Below are 22,995 nucleotides of genomic sequence, written 5' to 3' on the forward strand. Positions count from 1 at the left end.
TATTTGCAGTAAAGAAACCAAAATTAGAGACATCAAAACTTTTGTGAGGAAAATCACCTTATAGAAATAGAGAGAATTCGTTTAGCTATTTTGCTGTGGCAATTCCATAAGCAAGGCTTGAACTGGAATTTGGAAGTCGACATCCTAAATATCAGTGAAAAAAAGTGTACAGTACAAGTGATACTCATTGAATGACAGTAAGCTTTGTTTCCTACAGTTATACTTTCCAATAGTTAAATATGGTGTACATGGCCACAGTAAGAGGGGTTTATATTGTTTCATCCTTCCTGCAGTGCTTATGAAGTACTTTTACATCATGCTTGGTCGTAGCTTTTTAAAAGCCCACTGGTTTTTTTGAATTGTGGCTCACCAGGGCATGTGTTCTAACTGTTTCTGCTGTTGACGCCATGGGCAGTTGGTTATGTCTGAGAACAGATCATAAATTAGTCTGTTCTAACAGGCAGGGACCTTTGTGAAGCATTAAAGTTTGTAAATCACACAGGACAAAGTAATGGAGACCTAAGAGTGTGGATGCATCATTGGCCCAGAGTATGTACATAATATATGTGAAAGAGCACTGAGAAATCTGATGGATGCCAGCAGGAAATGGAAAGTTATAAATCCACTCAGAACTCGGAGAAGTGCAAGAAAATGAAACTATCCAGACTCATAAATACAGCATATATTGTAGCTGACTTAAGATTGTATTATATAATTACAGAGCTTCATTTTGACTGATTTTACAAAGGCTATGGTCTTTCACACTGATCATGTTTAAACCAGACATTACATGGCAATCGCAGGGTTTTAATTTCAAACTAAGGTGCTAACCCTGCCTGGTAAACTTATCATTTAGAGAAAGAGAGAGAGAGAGACAGAGAGAGACACAGAGAGACACACAGAGAGAGAGAGTTATTTATGGGTTATAGATGTCGAACACATTTAGCTTTCTAAAGAAAATGAAATTGTTATAGGTTTCACATGCATAAGATCCTTTAAGGTTTTCCAGGTGCAACAAACCGAAGAACCCTTTCGGGTGTTTGATGAAGTAGGAAGAAATATAACTGCATCATAATGCAGTTCTTCAAATGATATGGCACAGTGTGATTTGTTCAACAGCCATCTAGGCCTAATAATAATCATGATCAGTGTTCTGAAGAAAACTGCTGCTCTGTACAGAGTCTATGTTAAAGTGCAAACCCAGCACCTGAAATCAGCACAACCTCCATCGAGTGGAGAATTGATTCGGTGCAATATAAAATGAAAAATGTACACAGTTTGATTTGTACACAATATTTTGTATATTATCTAAAGATAATGTGTGCCTTCATTCTGTAAAACAGTGGTTTCACCAATTAATTACTAAAGCCTCAACTGTGTAATGTCTAATAAGTTGAGAGATATCTGTACAAGGACAGTTAATAAAAACTAAAAGATTCTTTATAGGCTTAGGTTTTGTGCATATGGCTTTCCATCTTCTATTCAGATCAACAGATTTTCAGTAAGATTCAAACCCAGGGACTCAGTTGGCTATTGGGAAACACAGATTTTTATTTATTTATTTATTTATTTAGTCCAACAAGCATTTCCTGATTGATAGAGGTGTATGTTTGGAAACACTATAATTAACAGAGTTACAGGTATCAATGGTCTTAGTCAAGTCTTAGCCTCCTGACAAGAGTGAAACAGGTTTTTGGGCCTTAATCTTTATAAGAATCCCAGGATGGCTTGCTGTATAATCAATCTGTAGTTCCAGTAATATTGGTTTAAGTTCAGGTACTTCATATTGTGTGTTTTCCCTTCTTTAAAAAAATGACTTCCATACATCCCTTTTATATGGTAAGATGTAAAAGTAGAAACCTGGCAACAAACCTCACAACATGAGGCGCTCATGCATCATGGCAATCTGTTTACTGTTGATTGCTTATGTAGTCTATAAATCTGTTATCACACCTATTCATCTCAGCAAATTTTGTGTAAGAGATTAGACTACATGGAAGCTGAAGTAATAAATGGGCAAAAGCCAGTCACAGTTTTGTGGAGGTTAAAACTTACACATTTCTTCAGAATGTTAAATATTCTTTTAAGTTTCAATCATACCAGATTGCATGTATGTGCAGGGAAAAACTTAAAAAGGAACAGTAAAGTAGTTACTAGTTATTCCTGTCATTGTATGAATTTAAAACTCAGATTGTTTACTACTGCCATTGTATGAATATAAATACTTCATATACATAATAGATGTGATTGTTGTGTTCACCCCAAATATTTATTCCTTTGGCTGTGAAATGTTCATAGTCTCGAATTCCATTTCCTACTTTAAAATCACTGTTCTAGGCAGTGGTGGCCTTTATGTGGTGAAGGTGAAAGATCAGGTTTGAGTCATGTACTGACATTTCTATCTAGACATTATGAATTCTGACAAAATTTAGCAAGGCTTCTTCACAGAATGGCAAAAGTACGTCATGAGCACGTCAAGCCGTCTCTTGTTTATTTGTTGTATTGAATGATGTCAGGCATGTCTTTCTTGTTAGATGAAATATTCATTAAGACATCACGTTTCCCTAATCATGAACAGGTTTATACAATTCAGTTTGTGTTGCTTGAACATGTCCCTGTCCATTCTTTATATGATCAAGGGGAATTCAGAGTGTGCATGAGTATGCATGATTTAAAACCTGCTGCATGTAGGTCAATATATGTACATATATTCTGTCTGGTGAGTAAGATTTGTTTAAAATAAACTATAGTTTTAATCATCTACACTAATATAAAACATTTATTTTAATATTACAACAGAGAAACTGAAAAAAAAACGTTTTTTTATTTTTTCAGAGATTTCTGTTGTAGGTGTTTTCACAACATTTCGACAAACATTTATTGTAGAGTTTGTTTCTTAACACTAAATTAAACCAGGATATATCAACTCTCAATGTCAGTTAACACTAATTTTGCACCTACTTCAATTTCCTCTACTCTGGCCCAATGTCAATTCCATCCAGCAAATCAAATCAGGAGGTATTCCAAGTTCAACCTGCATTCATGCCAAATAATGATCTGAGCAATCTCCAATTATCTGCTGTTTAAACAATTACACATAGCTGCCAAAATAGTTTATAATCTTTTCAGCTCGGACATCTAGTCATCACAGTGTTTTTTTTTACTTTGCTATCTGTGTTGCTCTAATAATTGAGCAGGTGTGAGGTGATGGATTTATAGCTGTGGAGGAAAGCTCATAGTCTTATGCCCACTCTGTCTTTAAAACCATACAGTGGGATTTTCAGCAGTGCTTCAGGGTCATGTAAAGCTTTACCATCCCACTTGCACAGGCAAACGTTAAAAGAGATATGCACTTCATAGTGTAGGCCAAAAAAAAGAAGTGGAGAAAGAAATTGAAAAGAAACAAAACGGAAACCTTATATAAAACTGCCTATACGGAGCATTCGTCCATTGCATTGGAGAAATTCAGGCATTCTCTAAATTCTCTATACACTAAAGACATGTGAGATCATAAGATCAGTATGAGACAATATATCAGAATTTCAGCATTCATTTCCTGATATTTACATCTAGATGTGTTAAACAACTTAGAACACCACACTATTTGTTTGAACCCACTCAAGTTCCAGTTGCTCAAATATGTTGGTACACGTGACATACAGGTTTTTCTTGTTGCCTTGGTGTGTCCTCTTAGATTGTATTTTTGAACAATTAATAAATCTGAATATGTACTCTTGGTTTGGTCTCTGGGTTTTCCCTGTGAAGACTGCGTTTGTTGTTAAAATCTATAAACATGAACACCAGAGAGCTGTGTATGGGGAAAAATCAAACCATTCTAAAGCTGGAAAAAGAGTGGAAATCACATTGGGTAAAGTGAATACAACAATTTGGAATGTCCTGAAAAAAGAAAGAATCCGCTGGTGTATTAACTCCCAGACATCGAAAATGCAGATCAATTAAACCAGCAGCAGAAATTTTGTAAGAGCTATGCAGAAAAACGAAACAAATCAATGACATCACCAACAGCCTCCACATGGCAGGGTGATGGTATTACACCCACCATGGGAATAAGACTATAAGAGCAAAATATTAACACCACACCACAAGAGGCAAGCCCTACATTAGAAGTAAGAATCTGAAGGCTAGATTAAAATAAGGAAAGAAATACAGAGAAATACTGTACTTCTGGAACCACTACCAAAGTGATGGAAAGAAAAGATCTGCTCATGATCCTAAACTTAGAAGCCCAATCTTCAAACATAGTGGATATTATGGCTCGGGATTGCATTTTTGCTACTCGAACAAGCTCACTAATCCAAAGTTTTCATTTTGCTAGCAGCAGAATAAGTTCAAAAGTAAGTTAAAAGACAAATGTGTCCAATCTATTTGGGAGGCACTTCATCATGCAGGAAGACAATGGCACAAAGCACTAGACACTGCCAGCATAACAAAGGATTTCATTGGGGAAAAAATGGAAGGGTTTTAGACTGGCCAAGTCAATCTCTAGACCTTTACCCAAATGAGCAACATTTGACCTTTTGAAGAGGAGACTTAAGGGAACAACCCCGTCCGTCACCCCAAACAAAACAAACATAGAAGCAGTGGTCCAAGCCTGGAAAAGCACGGCTAAAGAGGAATGTAACAGCTTCGTGATGTCAGAGAGTCACCATCTTGATGCAGTTATTTGAAACAAGGAATATGCCACAAATTTATTTTATTTTCTTTCATTTACTTCAAGAATATCCTCTGTTACCCTAAATATTTTGCCACCAAAGGTTCTAAATATTAAATATTAAATATAAACAGAATATTAAAAAATATTAAAATATTAAAATTTAAAATATTTTTTAAACAGAATATTGTTTAACAGATCTGGATGTAAATATCGGGAAATTTAAGCAAATATTTTGTTGTCATCATCTCCTATTCTTTTTTTAATCTTAAACCCAAATGTATTTAATGTAAAACCAAAAAAATTCTTTCGTATGGGAATACAGAATTCCATTTCAAATAGATAATATAACACCCTTGTTAAGATTTCTAATTGTTTTTGTGATGTACCTGTAAAATAAATAAATAAATAGATAGATAGATAGATAGATAGATAGATAGATAGATAGATAGATAGATAGATAGATAGATAGATAGATAGATAATAATAATAATAATAATAATAATAATAATAATAATAATAATAATAATAAACTAAAAAAATAATGTCTTTTACCATCATCTATGTGAAATTACATAACATACTGTTGCACATAATATACATGACATGAATAACATAGAAAATCTAAGTGGGAAAAACAAGCAGAAACATTATCTAGAAAAATAAGGAAAATGTTACATTAACCTGATTGCATAAGTGTGTACACCCTTTAACACACCTAATTACTGTAGAAATGTGGCTCATGCAATTCAATTATTTTAGATCTCCAAGAACACAATGTTTCTCCCAAAGTTTTACCAGGAATGTTTCCAAGAGACCAACCACAATATTAGAGGATCTACAGGAATATCTGACAAGAACTGATTACTCTCTGAATGTGACAATAATCTCTCATATTCTTCAGTGTCTTGGCTACACTCAACTATACATGTCTTCACTTGTCAACTCCATGACCCCAAACCATGTGGCAGAATGTGTTATAGTCAGATTAAAACCCATTCCGAAAACTTCTTCAGCCAGAACTCTGACTTTTATCAATAAGAGGGACTAGTACTACAAACATCAGTCGTTTTAACAAAAAACCTTCAAGTTTCTGCTAGTAAACTGAAAAAGAAAAAAGAATTTACCCTTTCAGCCTGAAAATGACCCAAAGCATACATCCAAATCAACAAAGTAATGTCTTAATCAAAAGAAAATCAATGTTTTTGAAAGACCTAGCCAGAGCTCAGACCTGAATCCAACTAAAAATCTGTGACCTGAAGCAGGCTGTGCACAGGAAATGCCCTTAAAATGTGAAGGACTTAGAATGTTTTTGCCAGATAGAGTAGGAAAATATTTCCAAGTCAAGATGCCATGCTGAGAGACTCAAAAAGACCGAGTGATGTAATAATATCAAAAGGTGTTTCAACAAAGTACTGTATTTGTATAAGTGTGCACATTTATTCAAATAAGTTAGTGTCATCCCTACAAACGTGCATGTGTGTGTATGCATATATATGTATATAAAAACTGTTCTGATTAGAGTGAATTCTCTTTGCCAGTCATTCATCAATGAATCATTAACTATGACTGATTCACACTCAGTGGGAACCTGTCATTCCAGATCCACCTGTCATGCATGTTTCATGTCTTGTTGCTAACCATGCTGATGAACCTGGTGTATCTTCTAGGTTTGTTCTGTCTTCAGAGAGGTGGCAGGAGTGGAGTCGGAGCACGTCTCCGCAAGCTCTTCCTCTGCTCCTCTGCCACAAAGCCGTCTCTCACTATGCAAAGCAAGTTCTCTGAGCTCACATCTCCTCTCACTGCACTCACTTCTGTTGGATTTATCGGTCTCTATTTTTATCTGTCACTCGCTCAAATTTAAGTATTCTCTCCATCACTGTTTCTCCCTGTTTGTGTATCTGATATACCATGGTTGTGTTATATTTTAGAGTTAGTATTCTGATCTTATCATACAGACAGCTGCTCTGTTCGATGCCAGGCCTTATTTTTCAACAGTCTAGAGATAGTGGACTTGACAACGAAAGGATATTATTTGTTTTCATGTTTGCCTTCTATCTAGAAATTTTTTTTACCCTTTAATCAAGTGCTTTAACCCATGAACTTCGCAAACCCTCAGATCCCAACAGCTGGTCCAGAGATTCCTCATTATTCGCTCTCACTGCAAACCTTTTCTATTATTTTCCTGGTAGCATTACAAAATGACCACTATCACCTTCTAAAAACTAAGATGCAACTTTAAAGGAAAAATCCACTTTGTATAAGATTTTGAATGGACTTTTTTTAATCTGCATATTGGTCTATTGTCTTGTAATTAACAGTTTCATACATAACTACTATACCTTTCAACTGCTTGCTTACAGTAGTGCCAGTGGGATTTAGCCCTTGCTGTAAGGTCGTAATTAGCATTAACAGCTTAATTGCTATTAATAATAATTAAAGCTTGCATGTAGATTTTAAACAAATTTAGTCACAGTAAAGTTACTGTTCTGTAAAGTTAAATTAAGTGAGAACAAAATAATGAGAACAATTATTTAACTATTAGAACAATTTTACATAAATTTAGAAGAATCATGAATCGAGAATCATTTTTACCTCTTGCATTCTATACTAAGTTGGTTGACTCACTTGCTGTATTTGAAATATAATATGGAATAGCGTGGTCTTCTGAGTCATACTGCTGTACGTGTGAGAGACCTCACTACCATGGTGACATGTTTCATGGTTCAGTGCCTCTTATCAGCACAAAAGCCCAGGACTATCAGGTCTGATAACAGCTGAAGAGAGTTGGCTGTTTGCACTGAACTCATTTTAGCTTTATCAGGTGTCTAATGGGATGTGAAGCAGTAAGAGGGAAGATATGTTTTGATCATTGACCAGAAAGGACATTTTCACCCACCGATATACTTTGTGTCAAATGCATAATAACCACTCATATTTGCTTACAACCAATTCATGTAATAATTATTCATATCATTATACTTATGTTTGTATTCATAACTTTTTATTTGTATATAATTATTACATATTCACTGTATAAAATGTCACTCGGAGGCGGATTAATTTTTCTAAAAAGAAAATGTGGTGTAAAGCACAACCAGCTTCAAAGAACTGGAATAATTGACTAATTAACTAATCCCTAAATACATAGATTGGCTGAATTTATGCATCAGTGGATGTAAGATGCTGAATATCAAGCCAAAGCTTTGAAGAATGACTATTCATATATAATAGTGTCTGATTGCTTACTGACATAAGAGACATTAAAATTCTGAAACGACTCATTGATTTCATTTGGTTTATTCATAATGTTTCACTTTTTGCAGTTTGGCATCGTTTAACTATAGATGGTTTACCTATAGACAGTGCCAGTGGTAGAACAGTGGTTATGGTATTAGCCTGCTGCTCAAAGGGTTCTGTGTTCAAATCCCCAAGTGGCTAGCTGCTACTCCTGGGCCCTTGAGAAAGGCCCTCAAGTGCTCATTTGCATAAATAAGATGTATGTAAGTCGTTTTATATAAGAGGGTCCGCCAAATGATGTAAATTGGATGCATGCATTAGGTTTGAGGTCATGTGAGTAAAAAATAAAAGAAAATGTTTTTCTTTTGTGCTGGGTTAAGCAGGTGATACAGTATGTGGGTCAGAAGAAAAAGAAAGAGGCTTCCAATAGTGTTCAGTAAATCTCCATTCAAAAAGTGTAACTTTCTAACAAAAACCTTTTATAATTGTGTTACTTCATAATGACATTCCCCATGGACAGAAATGCATTGTCAGCATGAAGCCAGCAGATGTGCACAAAAGCTTTCAGTAGCTAAAAAAAAATGATTAAAAAAGATAAATGTATTGCATTTCTGGAACTTTCCAGTGGTTTATTCATATTGCAAGGAATCTCATTTGAACTATGTTAAAGGTGTGATATAAAACATGTGGGTTACGGATTTATGGATTCATTCATACGTTCATTTATTCATCTTCCTTCTCCTAATCAGGATCACTTTGTTTATATTTTGTGAAACATGAACCCATTACCTTTTTAGACAATATCATGGATGGATACAAACAAAAGTAATTGCTGGAGAAGGCGAGATTGTTCAAATGTAGAGTGACACAATCTGCATCTGTTTAGTGCTTTAAATATTGATATTTGTATCAGAATTCTATCTGAATTCATCCCAAAGTGGGCATGGACTAAAGAAATGTCAATTGTTTTCTGCCACAATATTTTTAATGACCTTCGTTGTGTATAAATAAACTGGTAGTGACTTTAACCTACAGGTAGAATGAATAAAGATTACTAAAGATAAATGAAAAATGAATATTGGGCCTGCTCTACAAATCTGTATTTGTAGCTGTTTAGGATGATCTGTTTACTGTAATCTGTTATATTAACAGATTATTAACCTTTATATTAACCCTTTGTTCTATGTTTATGTTCTGTAAAGCTGCTTTGAGACAATGTCAATTGTAAAAAGCGCAAATAAACTTGAATTGAAATAGTGCATTTGTATCTGGTTATATCCCCAGTCAAGAGTATCTGCAGGAGCTGGCAGGGGTCTGAATGTGTTGGTGGGGTTAAGAGTGGGATTTAAAAACAGTCTCACAGACAATGTTACCATCATTACAGCTTAGCGCACAAACAACAAACATGCTTGCTTCGGAGTTAAGGACAAGGCTGAATGACAGGTTTCTAAAATTGCCTATAATACACTGTGGCAAAAGAAAAAAAATTGTTAAAGATTGCTATCCTAAGTGTGTAATCTAGTGAACCAATGTAAATGTATTCTGTATTCAATGACACAATGAGACTTCAAAGCACTTTTGTATGTTGCTTTGGAAAAGGGCGTCTGCCAAATGCCGTAAATGTAATGAATGAATTAGAGATGTGTGTCTACTTGTTTATCATGTGCATACAGTATATGGCAACAGCAGCTATGATCAGTTAAAAGTCTCAGCTTTTAAACTAGAGATCCTTCTGCAATCTTTTAAAACAATACTTTTTTGCAGATGTGATGTTATCCAGAGAAAAGCCTAAGTTAGATTGATGTATATGTATATTTGTGTCTTCCACAGACAGTACCGAGGATGAGTTGGAGCTGTCAGCCGTGCGCCATCGGCCCGAAGGCCTGGAGCAGCTGGAGGCTCAGACCCGATTTTCTCGCAAAGAGCTACAGATTCTCTACCGCGGCTTCAAAAACGTGAGCTAGAACTTCATCTTTAAATTAAACATGTCTTAAGGATTGATTGACATTACTAAGTGATGTAAATATAGCATGCCAGGAACTGAACTGAACACAGTCATACTCATTGGGAAGGATGCCTTAGTCTCTGATCACCATGACTCTAGACAGTCACGGGTGTTTGTCAGTGCATGACTACAGTGCTTGTGCCTGTTATGTACTGAGCAACAGTTCTAAAAGATGCAGTGATTGGATTCATGCCTCTCTGAGAAAGCTCATGTTTGCCCTCACCTTCCCTAGCTGGTGTCTGTCATGTAATATGGAACAGCTAGCTAGCATGGTGCAATGATTTTAGGGGAAAATGGGGTTAAAAAAAATCACCCTTGGTCCCCATACTGTCTGATCTTACAATGTACAAACATTCTTCAGCAAGATTTACAACACAGAAAAAAATAATGACAGTATTAATATCAATATTAAATATCACCAGCATTAGTTAGACACATGCAATCTGCACAATCGGCATAGCAGAAGTACAAGAAGAAGCTCAGCTATAAGACTCCAAAGACCATTTAAACACCTAAACAAAACACAATTCTTACACCAAGAAGCTAAATGAATATAAGAATGAGTTATAGATAGATATAAGAATGAGCACTCTGGGACCAAATCTCACAGAAACAGTAAAAAAAGAATAAAATTTTTTTTTATTAACCACTAATATACTGGTAATGTGGTAATATATACATAATATACATAATATAAACTGGTAATATATAAACGTATTCTAAGTACCAAATTCAATTCAAATATGGCTTATATGTAGTTTTTGAGATATTCTCATTTAACATTGAGCATGTTGTTTTCAAGCAGAGGCTCAGAAATAAGCCTAGGGTTGAACAGGTTAAAATAAATATTTAAGGTAAATTTATCTTACAGTAATTAGGGAAATCTTAGAAAATTTGAATCAGATATTAAGATTGTACGATACACAGGTGAGAAAGGAGAGGCCAGATAGAACCATAGAAAATACATTTGAATTAGCTTAAATTTATAAAAAGTAAAATCTGATATCTTTACTTAGACATAATCAAGTTGAAAATCTAAAATCTTATATTTCAAAACAGCAAGAATAACCTTATAATACAAAGCTCATGAGATCTTGAGAAAACCTTGAAGTGGAGGCTGAGGATTCTGTACCAGCAATCTGTCCACCATCTCTCGTGGACACCATTGTAAAGGATAAATTATTGCACCCTATCCTGAGGTCATACCTTTGACCAAAAGCATACTGTACACAGTGTCTGTTCACCAAATGTCTGCTAGTAATAAGTAGCAATTTAGGTTGCTTTTAATCATTATCCTTTTGCCTAAAATGTACATCAGATTTCCTGTAATTACTGTCAATGGTTCACTCCTAGCATTTTGTAAAACAATTGTACTAAAAGTGCTAAAAGCCTCTGCCTTTTTTACTAAAGCAGTTCATCCGGCGCCAGTCTCACTCATTCTAAGTGATCTGGTGGTCTTTCTCATGTCTGCAGATGGGTTTTTAGATAGAACATGTTTCAATTTCAGTCTTTATCTGGCTTTCAACCAGAGCACAAAGGCGGAAATCAAGTAAAGTTCATCCTCTCTAAAGTAGGAGACCTGTATATACTGTAGCCACACTTTTAAAAACAGTTATAGTCAGGACAGTTGGCCTTGCATCCTGAACATCCCTAGATTGAAATCAATAAGTTCTGCTCTGTGTGTTAATGAAATGCCCTTTTAAATATCAGTCAATACATTTTCTCTCTTATAATAGCAAACCTCAGCCTTGAAAGAGAAATGTAAAATTCTTGTACCCATTCGTCATAATGTGTCCAACAATAAGCTGCTTTTAATTTTATGAAAGCGCATGAACATGACTTGTCTAAACTACTATGGTATTCATGGGACATAATTGCACTGTAAACGGGTCACAAGTGAAATCTGTAATTAAAAGCCTACTAAAGTGTAGCACGAAAGTAAATAGCAAAGTAACAGCGGAAGAAATGTGCCTAAGCTAGTTTTATTATTAAAGCTTTTATTTTTTTCCTAAATTATTCTTCTAAATTCTTCCTTAAATTATTAACATAAAATATATAGTCTCAAATAGTTTAGTTCTGATATTGATGTCTACAAACTGAAAAAAAAAAAAACATTTAAAGTTTCACGGTGTATGTCACCTATGTTGTATTTGTCTTCTGAGTACTATACATTTATAACAGCGCCTTCTGTCATTGTGTTAAAAGATGGACAGAAATAAAATTTTAGACTGCTTAGACCACATATTATATTGTACCTGTGAAGTCTTGTGAATGGACTGAGAATGGCTTTGCCCATTATCAAGCAAATATTGCTCCAAGTGTGTTCTGTCTTTCCCCTAATATATAATGATATAACTGAGGTAGCAATGTCCTGAAGCCTCGCTTGGACTGAATGAAGCACTGTTTTGGACATTTTCTCATAGCGACAATAAAAGACAAATTCAGGGTTTGTTATATTCATTCAAGCCATGTCAGGACATTGTTTTTCTCAGCTGTATTATTCCCACAAATTTTATACCAAACACTGAAGCATTTTCCCTTATATCATTTGTGTTATACCGTGCTATTCTATAGATATGATATAAATATCTATAAAACACTCAAACATGACTTCAATTCACAGCTCATCCCTATTACTATTTAAGCTAATTATTGAATGACAAGACAGAAAAACACATTTAATTACACTCTGCTTATTTATAAAGTGTAATGAACCGTATGTTGCTCCTCCAGGCTAAATGATGTTAATAGAACTTTTGACTTGTCAAGAGTCAAAGACTGTGATGGCATAGTGAGAGAAGCAGTGGCTCTTTAAATGGTAATTGCAATCCTGTGTGCAAAACAGGCGATGGATGACAGCTACACCAAATACATTATGCCTGTTTAATTACACAGAGCTTAGTCCAACAGCAAAGAACCTGTTCAGTCTCAGACACAGTCTGTGTGCCATTCAATTAGATACCAAAAACTGCTGCTGTCTTTATTTACCTGGCAAACCACAAGCCAATTACAATACACTGGTTTTAAAAAGTTTTAACATTGGTGAAAATAAATGTTTAGGGCATAATAATACTTGATGGCATAACGAGCAATGGTGCGTAGATTATGACTGCAGATTACATTAGGGATGCAATACTTACAAAATAACCCAGGGACAGGTTTATACTGTGGGTTATATTACAAGGAACATTTGGCACTGAATCTGCAACAGATTTGGTTCGCACATGTTTAAATACAAAAAAGTCATATTGTGTACGTAATGAATGCAGCAATCATTTGGCAACAATAGATCCTTTATTTAATGTAGTTATATTACCTTTTATTGTAGGTATTCATTTCCTTTCCCAATAACTCACTATGTCTTACATTTTTATTAGTATTTTAATAAAATCTTGAAATTAGAATATATCTGCACATGCAAAATATTAGTCTACGGATGCTTGCGTCTTTCACACGAGTATTAATAAACATGCATTGTCTGGTTTTGGGATTTTTGCCTTCGAGAGAATTTCTGTTAAAAAAGTGCACAAAACTGGGCAGTGACTTTACAAATAAATGAGATTAGTATCTACAATATGAATGAGTTTTTTGGGGAAAAAGTCTGTTAGTATGTCCCAAATGCAGGTACTTGCAGAAGATACATGAAGAAAAGTTTACCACGTACACCAAGTATACCAAGTATTAATAATGAGAAGGTTAAAGCCTTAATATTTTAAAAGGATCTGATCAAGTTTCTTAAATGATGACTTTACTTCAGTGAGGTTGGCTTCATAATAAATTTTCACTGTAGCTCAGATTCTAAAAGCATTTAAATAGCACATTTATGAAAAAAAAACTTTAATAGACATTTTGTGAACAGGTCACGTACTGTACATGAGTGCACTTTTACATTCATATTGTATTTTGGACAGTTTTATTCAGAATTCATGCATTACTTACTTTACCTTTGTTTTGTTTAATCCACCCTTTGTTGTTGTTGTTGTTGTTGTTGTTTTTTGTTTAAGACATGCCATTTTTGTGTCCTCCTTTATTTATTGATCCAGCTGTACATAGGTACACTATGTTAAGTGGGACTGTACAGTAGGTACAATTGAAATGTCCCTGTAGTAACACACACACACACACACACACACACACACACACACACACACACACACACACACACATGCACACAACGTATAAACAGCAAGGCTATTTTAAATTATCGTAAATGCATGAATAATAAAGAATATAATATAATAAGTGTTTTATATACAATAAATCTTCATTCATTAAGGCTACAACAGTGTTCACTACGAGAGTCTGTTGTGCATGCCTGTATGATTTAGGCTCAGTTACAGAGAGGAAGCATATGAAAGATGAAAACTATTCTTTATGAGATTATACTGTGTAGTGGCCATATCAGATTAATGGAGGAAGAATGTATTTTTCTAGAATCTTCAAAAAATTTTAGTTTTTTTAATTGTAATATCAAATGATCCACTAGTTGTGCTAAATGCTAAACCAGCAGTGTATTCTCATAAGTAAGCACACAGGTATTATATATTGTACATTATTATCTACAGAACCACTGTACTTGTATTTGCTATTAGACTCGTGATTTCCCAGCTGGTCCATAGTGGATAATGAATTGGAGCTTCTAACTGTTGTTAGTGCTTCAGCCTAATAATGGAGAGACTAATGCATGAGCAAAGTCTGTCCCAGATGTGCAATTAGAAAGACTGTTTCAGATCTTTTTTTTTTTTATGTTCATAAAACAGACAGTTGAAAAGATGTGTCTAAAATGTAAGAGCGTAATGTGCTTTGATTGATTTGCTCCCTGGTGGTATTTAGAGACAGAGACCAATGTGAAGTAACTTACTTGGATAAAACCATGAAGCACTCAGTTTGTAAGAAGTGAATTTGCTGAAGAATAAGTGCATATGGATCATTATACAGTATGTGTCTCACATTGCAATAGGTGAAATTTATTCTAACCCTGGGTCATCACCAGGTCCAGACTTACCTTACACACTATTATAACTATGACTATCTTATATTCAGTTTATCAGTTTATTATGGTTACTAAATAATACTATTTAATGTATTTAATTTTAATGTAATCTGCTTAGACCAATTGGGGTTATGCTAGAATTATATATATATATATATATATATATATATATATATATATATATATATATATATATATATATATATATATATACACAGTACTGTGCAAAAGTTTTAAGCAAGTGTGAAAAAATGCTGTAGACAAAGAATGCTTTCAAAAATGGAAGTGTTAAACTTGAAACTAAAGTTTTCATAAATGAACAAAATGCAGTGAATGAACAAAAGAGAAATCTAAATCAAATCAATATTTGGTGAGACCAACCTTTGCCTTCAAAACAGCAGCAATTCATCTAGGTACACTTGCACACAGTTTTTGAAGGAACTCGGATGGTAGGTTGTTCCAAACATTTTGGAGAACTAACCACAGATCTGTGGATGTAGACTTTTTCACATCCTTCTGTCTCTTCATGTAATCCCAGACACACTGGAGATCAGGGCTCTGTGGGGGGCCATGCCATCACTTCATGCTGGTTTGAAGGCAAAAGGTAGTAACCTTTGATTTAGATTTTTCTTTTGTTTGCTCACTTTGCATTTTGTAAATTGACAGAAATAAAAAACTAAACATTATTTAAACTAAAACTTTTCCCAGTGTGTGTATATATATATATATATATAAAATTGTATTATGTTATTACCAATCTTTTACCATATTCTGTTATTATGCATGCATATTATTATGCACTATGTTTACAAGTGATGACATCACAGCTCGACATATAATCTCATTTTTGCTAACATTTACATGCATTAAAATAGTCTACTAACAAATATATCAGAATTAAAAAAGAAAGTAGCATTCAACAGAATAGTAGTGACTTTGGGCTGTTTTGACAAAACATGGTAATATTCCGCTTTAACATTAGACTTGTTTATCTGATCTATTAAATTTGAATATGGGACCAAATTATCATTCCTCACTCCTCACTGTTTGTAACTACAAAACTTCCTCACAGTGTTGCAGCTGTAAACTTTTCTTATTTCTGTAGTTACTGAATAATTCATAGTAATCACTGAATAATATGAATAATAACCTAAGACTTTAAAATATTAAGCTAGAATCATGTTGCATAATACATTTATTTTTATAACTCAGAACAATAGCATTTATGAATAAACTTATGAATAAATCCTGGATAGCATTTCCAGCAAAGTCATATAGTGACATGAAGAATTTGCAATAAAATACGCCATGATAGAGCACTTCTCACTTCTGCTCTCCTTCTTGGCTGTGTACACGTCTAACTACATGAGCAGCAGTGAGTCCTGATCTCCTTCACATCTGTTCACATGCCATGGTATATTACAGAGATATGGAGAGCTATTCACTTAACAGCTTGTTATCATCATCAGAGCTACACGTGTCCTGTCCTTGAGAGCTGGGGATAACTTCTTCTCATTTGTCTCAGTAAATGTTATATCGCTTTATATAATCATTCTATATTGTTTTATATAATATACCTTGTTTTGTAGAATGTCATGGGGCTCCCTAGTGTCCAATAGCTCTCAGACAGACTACATTCACAAGCATTATTGTACTGTTTTATATATACATTTCTCACCAGTCATCAATGATATTTAATATTTATCTCTTGGGCTTTGTCTACACTTAGTAGTTTTCTGTTCACTGTATAGTGAGAGACACTGGTCACTCAGCTCTTTCCCTATCATGTCAGTTCCTTCCTCCTGCTAATTATTTGTTGAGTTGTTTGCTATTGACATACTATGAACTTTTTATGCTGTTCATTCACATATACTGTACTGTACGTGGTATGATGTGGGTAGTTTCTCCTCCACACTATTGTCTTTACAGTTAGGGTAGATTACTCCCATAATTTCCTCTATACCAAAAGGTTATGAACAAATTGATTAACATGTTACTTCCAGGAAAGGATCCCTAGAAAGTAGGAATGTACAGGTTTTAGAATCATTAAGCCACCTTCATCTGTTGGAGGTGCTAGTATTGTTGATTGCAGGTCATTTAAATGCTTCCACTCCATTTGGAAACCATTGGGAATCCATGTCTTAGGCTATATACTGTAGGTTTGGTTCTCTTAGTTCCAGTGAAAGGAAAGTGTAAAGCTACAGAATACAGACAATCAGATCAGTTACAGTATGTGCTTTCAGTGGTGAGGCAACACTTTGGGAAAGTGTGATTTAAACGTGTCCACATACTTTTGGCCATATAGTGTATTTATGTAGGTGATTTTGTTACAAAGATCTTGGCATGCATGTTACGTTCAACAAAGGTATCCAGCTTTAGGGTAACTCTTACTGTGCATACCACCTCTAAGGTTTATCTAACCGCAGTTAGAAACAATATTATTTCATTCACACACAATTGTGTTTATAATGAATATATATTATAATTAGTGTTTTGGTTGTATTCTCTTACTGTATGTATTCTCAATACAAAAATAAATCAAGTGAACACTGACCTCAGCTAAATCCCAGCATTTTCTCACGGCATGCTCGGGTTTTTTCTGGCTTTTTTATTTTATTTTTTTTTTATTAATGACGCTGTAGTGACACTGCCTTATCTTTTAAGCACTTAGTTCAATTCCATTTGAGAGCTCTTGCTATAAATCAGGGTGAGCCTTCCTATTCATTTTGGCTGCTGAATCAGCTGCAGTGATACAGTGAAGAATAATCAACTCTCACAACAAAGAGAATGATGAATAAAGCCTCTCAGCATGAATGGTTTATTTGGACTTTAAGAGAACAGCTATTTGGTATGAGATACTGTTATCTCATACATGATGTTTACATCATATAAAAGCGCTTAGTGCTTATTACTTCACATTTCTGCCAAGTGAAATAAATTTTAGCTCTAAGAAATAGGCTCATGGTATAGTTTATACAACACACAATCTACATTGTGTAAATATTTCTTAGGAGTGGCACAAGAACATTTTGCTAAAGGTTGCATTTTGCATAGTAGATGGTACAATAATGATTTTCTTTCTTATAGGAATGTCCAAGTGGTGTGGTCAATGAAGACACATTTAAGGACATTTACGCACAGTTCTTTCCACAAGGAGGTCAGTATATCTGTGGATATTACCTTCTGTAAATAATTTAATCAGCGTGGTCCAGTGTAGCAACTGATCCTGTCAGTATTGTAATGTGTAACTTGTGTGAAAGCTATTCATGGAAATAAGCAGTTTTATAAGTTTTCCTGTATAAGCCTGTAAGTGTAAACTAAGTTTTATCCATGGATCCCAAACAGAGAACTAAGAACTTCAAGTCAATCTTTGAAGATGACTTCACTACTGTATAAGAATGAATTAGTATTCTATGTGAGGAATAATCACAAAAACACATAAAAGTGCCGAGTCTGATTGTGTTGAATGCAGAAATAAAGCTGTCAGTATTAAACTAGCTTACAGACAGTTTTTAGGAAGAAAGATTATTTGGAAACTATATTTTTGTCAGGAGGGGGATATAAAATGACAGAAAATGTAGTAAAAGTTTAAATTACAGTCCTTTGTTTCTGTTTCAGATGCATCCACATATGCACATTTTCTTTTCAACGCATTTGACACAGACCACAACGGTGCAGTGAGTTTTGAAGTAAGACATTTTGCATTTCAAGCTTACATGCTGTATGTGGACAGCCTTCTAACAAATACTAATCATCTCTTGTTCTAACACTGGTCTTGTGAATGTAAGGTTCCTGTTCATAGTTTGCTGTAAAAATGTATTGATCGCATTTGAATGCATTGTCTCTTTCCACATATAATAAAATTCATCTGTTAGCAAACTGCATGGCCTACAGTATGTCAGCAGTGAAACTGTAAGCAGCATCGTAAATGAATGAAAGTTAGTTTTGAATATTAATTAGAATCAGCTTTATGAGCTTCTTCTTCGCAAACGTTGTGAGCCTGGTATTGGTTGTCACAGCCTGGTATTAATAATTTTTATTTAAAAAAAAGGAAATGCTTTACATTCTTCATGTTGTGTAAAATGTAGCTTGGTGAGTTGTGTGTGTTAAGCAAGGTAAAAAGAAATGACGGCAAATGACGTGATATCAGCACTTACCATTGTGTTTTATTTGCCAAAACTAATATACTTTTAATATATTATTAAATAACGTTATTACTGTAGTTATATTTAATGTTGTGGAACGTTCAATCATTTAAACGTCCATAATCTTATTTATTTGTGTAATCTATCTGTAATATCACACTCCATAGTAATGTTTAATGGCTCATATGAAAACAGACACCCGGAGCATTAAGAATTTGTATTTTTCATAAGTCTCTCTTTTTTTTTTTTACTTAGCTTACTAGTTTTAAATGTTATCATTTTATTGTGGCAATTGTGTACGGTGTTATACTATTAAAAAGCTTTAGTTGGACTGTCGGATTTATCTGCCAAGGTTATTGTGGAGAAGTGTGAATTGCTTGTCAACAGTGGACTCACACGTCTGCACTTTACCATCGACCAGCTCACCAGCAGCTACACACACTACTCTAGACACAGAAACCCAACAGCATCCTGATTAATCTAAGAACATACTTGTGGTGATAAAATTATTCCTTTGGTCATATCGATTGAATATGTCTGATTAGTCCATTACCGTTCCCTGTATAAATTGCAAGTTCCTGTATCAATTACTAAAGTAATTAATGATAACATTTCATTTAATTTGCAGCCAGAAATATGTATCAACCTTCTGACCAATCAGATTCAACAGCACCGTGGTACAATTACGCTTAAGAGACTATATTGTTGGACGAATACGTTGTTTGTGCTTGACCTGTTTGCAGGATTTTGTTATGGGCCTGTCTATATTGCTCCGAGGCACGGTTCAGGAGAAACTCAACTGGGCATTTAACCTGTATGATATTAACAAAGATGGATATATAACAAAAGAGGTATTACAAGTTCTTCAGCAGCCAAACATAACATGAACAATAAAAGGATGTAAATGTATTCAATGAAAAGCAATTCCTTTGTGTATCACAGGAAATGTTAGATATCATGAAAGCCATTTATGACATGATGGGCAAGTGGACGTATCCTATTCTTAAAGAGGAAACTCCAAGACAACACGTGGAGATATTTTTCCAGGTGAGACGTCTTCTAAACACTACATTACTATTAACCTTCAATCCTGTTATTCAATCATTTTACAGCTTTTTAATTCTCTTTATTTGCATGAGTTTATTTTGTCTTGGATGATAAATGAAATGTTTTGTAATTTTATTTATTTATTTTGTCTGGCTTTTTAACAGAAAATGGACAAAAATAAGGACGGTGTGGTCACCATAGACGAGTTTATAGACTGCTGCGAAAATGTAAGACTGGTTTTTCATTTAAACATAAGTTCCCAGTGCATAGATACACTTAAGTGTCATTAAAATAGTTAGGAGGATCATTTTCTCAGCATGACTAAAGGAGAGTCAGACATAGGAATGACTATTGGAAAGATGAAAAATTCCCTCAGGTATACACGTCATCTACTCAAATTGGAAAATAATAATAATAATAATAATAATAATAATAATAATAATAATAATAATAATAAATTACTGAGACCAAGCTATTTAATGATTAACATAAAATGACTCGCTTGCGTTCGTGTGTTCTCTGCAGGATGAAAACATCATGAGATCGATGCAGCTTTTTGAAAATGTCATTTAAAAGCCGAGTGGACGTCATACCTCCGGTGGCTAGTCGACTCATGCAAGCACCTTTCTGCTCCACATGTGCCGATATCATTAAGAGAAATGTATTTGAATGGAAGGCAAACCCAAGAAACCCAGAAAAAAACAACACCTTTTTGAGTTCAAGCTACATTTCTGTTCATTTCATTACAGCTCTTGTTTAGAAGTCATCATTTTAATTAACAGCAGTTGCCATTTGAAAGGTTTTTGTGCATGGAGTATAATGAACTCACCTATATAGGAGGATATGCTGGGATGGATTACTTTTAATCTTTCAGCCATGTTCCATTAAATGTTAGCAGTAATAGTTTAACAAAATGAAAATATCGTTTTCATTACCTCTAACAGCAGTAGCATTTATTTCTGCCCATAATGTTCTGAGAAAGACTGGGAACATTAGCAACAGTCAGTTTTAACTATGTACTGCGGAGAGCATGTTTTATACACAGTGCATGTGGAATCAGTTACAGGATGTACTGTAAATCTGCAAATAAGATCCCCAACAGATATCTTCATCCTTAATTTAGTTGTTATATTTTGTCAAAAGCATTTAAACTTTTTTCCAAATGCACAGACATTTTGATTACAGATAGTTCTTAAGAGTTTTAGTCCAAAGTCAGATATCTAGAAATCTTTTTTCATATGATAAATCCATTTTTTTCTATTTTAAGTGTATATGAAATAACTGAATATCGAAATAATCGAATAATAACTGAATTTGCCAACTGCATCATAGAGTCATAGCAAATATACTCACTTAAGTCAATATTTTTAGATTTACGTCTTGAGAAACTACAGTACTGTTCTTAAAACAATGGTATTGCAGATTGTTTTTATTTACTAAGACTCTAAAATTGTAGCAGGTATAGACTGTTTCACAGTATTTGATTTGATTCATGATTGTGTGTGTGTGTGTGTGTGTGTGTGTGTGTGTGTGTGTGTGTGTGTGTGTGTGTGTGTGTGTGTGTGTGTGTGTGTGTGTGTGTGTGCGCGCCAAGAACATAACATCCAAAGTCAGAGGAGAGGAACTAATTTGTGCAAATTCAGTATCTTTAATTTGGACTTTTAAGGTTTTTTTGTTCTATTTCTAGCCAGTTCTGTCATAGGAACAATGAGCACTGCTGCTTTTCATTGCATTCAGAGAATCCTTTCATATTTTCCTTTTTATGTCAGTCCAAAGCAGTCACTCCTTTTTCCCCCTCAGACGTTTTTTCTCCCTCCTGTTTTCCGCCATTAAAACTGATTAGCCCCTGCTGGCTGAATCAAAGATGTAGGTAGAGCTGTGACTTGCTACAGTACAGACAGAACAGTGAGCATGCTGGGTAGCAGATGTATGTTTTCTGGCCCATAGCAACATCTAAAAGCCCTTGTCTAAAGGCATAATTTCCAACTGCCATGAAATGCACCTACCAGCAGCAATATTCTTCACTGCAGATTCTGGTTTATTTAAGCTGATTTGTGGGAGAAAATGCTATTTTATGTTAGAAATTGTTTCCAGATCTAATACTGTGAACATGAAATGTAGAAAAAATATACACTTTGTAGTTATACTTTTTTATATTGATTCACAGAGCATGTTTTTCCTAAATCTGCTAATGGCAATGACAATTTAATATTAAACAATAACCTTTATTATAGGTCAGTTATTGTCTTCTCAAGGTAAAAAGTCAATACAACTATATTTTTTCAAGTAACATTAAATGAAAAGTCCACAATATGTGGAACAGATGTTGTATTTACATTAACATGCTGCCACCTAGTGGAAATTTGGTATATGTGCAGGACCAAAATCATACATTAATTGACAAGCCTGTTTAGTTTTGGTATTTATTCACATTCTCTGTAATGTGTTTACAATCAAACATCAATTCCAGCTGTTTTTGGAAACATGTCATACGCTGTAGAACCTTTGCATCCAGATGTTAAGCGTTAAAAATGCAGTAGAATTGCCGGGGGAAGAACCGGCAGCTGCATGTTAAACGAATGCTTCACCGTGTTAGAGACAGTTGATAAGGGATAGTACTGAGTAACGCAGCTCTAGAGCTCTCTGTGCATATCACACCTCCCAATGCTACTAGAAGACAGAGGCATTAGGTGGCGCTGATTCAATAAACAGCTCTGAATGTACTGCCTGCTTGTGTTTTGTCTGTTGATCTGTTTGTGCCGGGAAAAAAAGCCAACTCGTGTGATATTTTTGGGAGTCTGATACTTAAGTCAGCCACGCAGAATGTCTTTAATGGAGCTATTAAAAGTAGGTTATTTTTAACAGTCACACAAATGAAAACCATTCACAGTGA

General features: G+C 34.5%; 1 protein-coding gene across 6 annotated transcripts in view; it reads left to right on the plus strand.

The window, feature by feature from the left end:
* kcnip4a (potassium voltage-gated channel interacting protein 4a) overlaps window positions 1-21,690 on the plus strand; it is a 115,113-nt gene extending 93,423 nt beyond the window's left edge. For 5 of the 6 annotated variants that reach the window (XM_027169277.2, XM_047815544.1, XM_027169276.2 and 2 more), the window contains 7 exons: window positions 9,743-9,867; window positions 17,998-18,067; window positions 18,529-18,599; window positions 19,799-19,906; window positions 19,998-20,102; window positions 20,267-20,329; window positions 20,628-21,690. In XM_027169277.2, the coding sequence (XP_027025078.2) occupies window positions 9,743-9,867; window positions 17,998-18,067; window positions 18,529-18,599; window positions 19,799-19,906; window positions 19,998-20,102; window positions 20,267-20,329; window positions 20,628-20,675 (590 nt within the window). In that variant the 3' untranslated portion in view covers window positions 20,676-21,690. Of the gene's footprint in view, window positions 1-6,299; window positions 6,445-9,742; window positions 9,868-17,997; window positions 18,068-18,528; window positions 18,600-19,798; window positions 19,907-19,997; window positions 20,103-20,266; window positions 20,330-20,627 lie in introns of those variants that run through there. The other variant, XM_047815545.1, reaches the window with a different exon arrangement.
* The last annotated feature ends 1,305 nt before the right edge of the window (window positions 21,691-22,995 follow it).

This window comes from Tachysurus fulvidraco, chromosome 1 (genome assembly GCF_022655615.1).
Source record: "Tachysurus fulvidraco isolate hzauxx_2018 chromosome 1, HZAU_PFXX_2.0, whole genome shotgun sequence".
Lineage (NCBI taxonomy): Eukaryota > Metazoa > Chordata > Actinopteri > Siluriformes > Bagridae > Tachysurus > Tachysurus fulvidraco.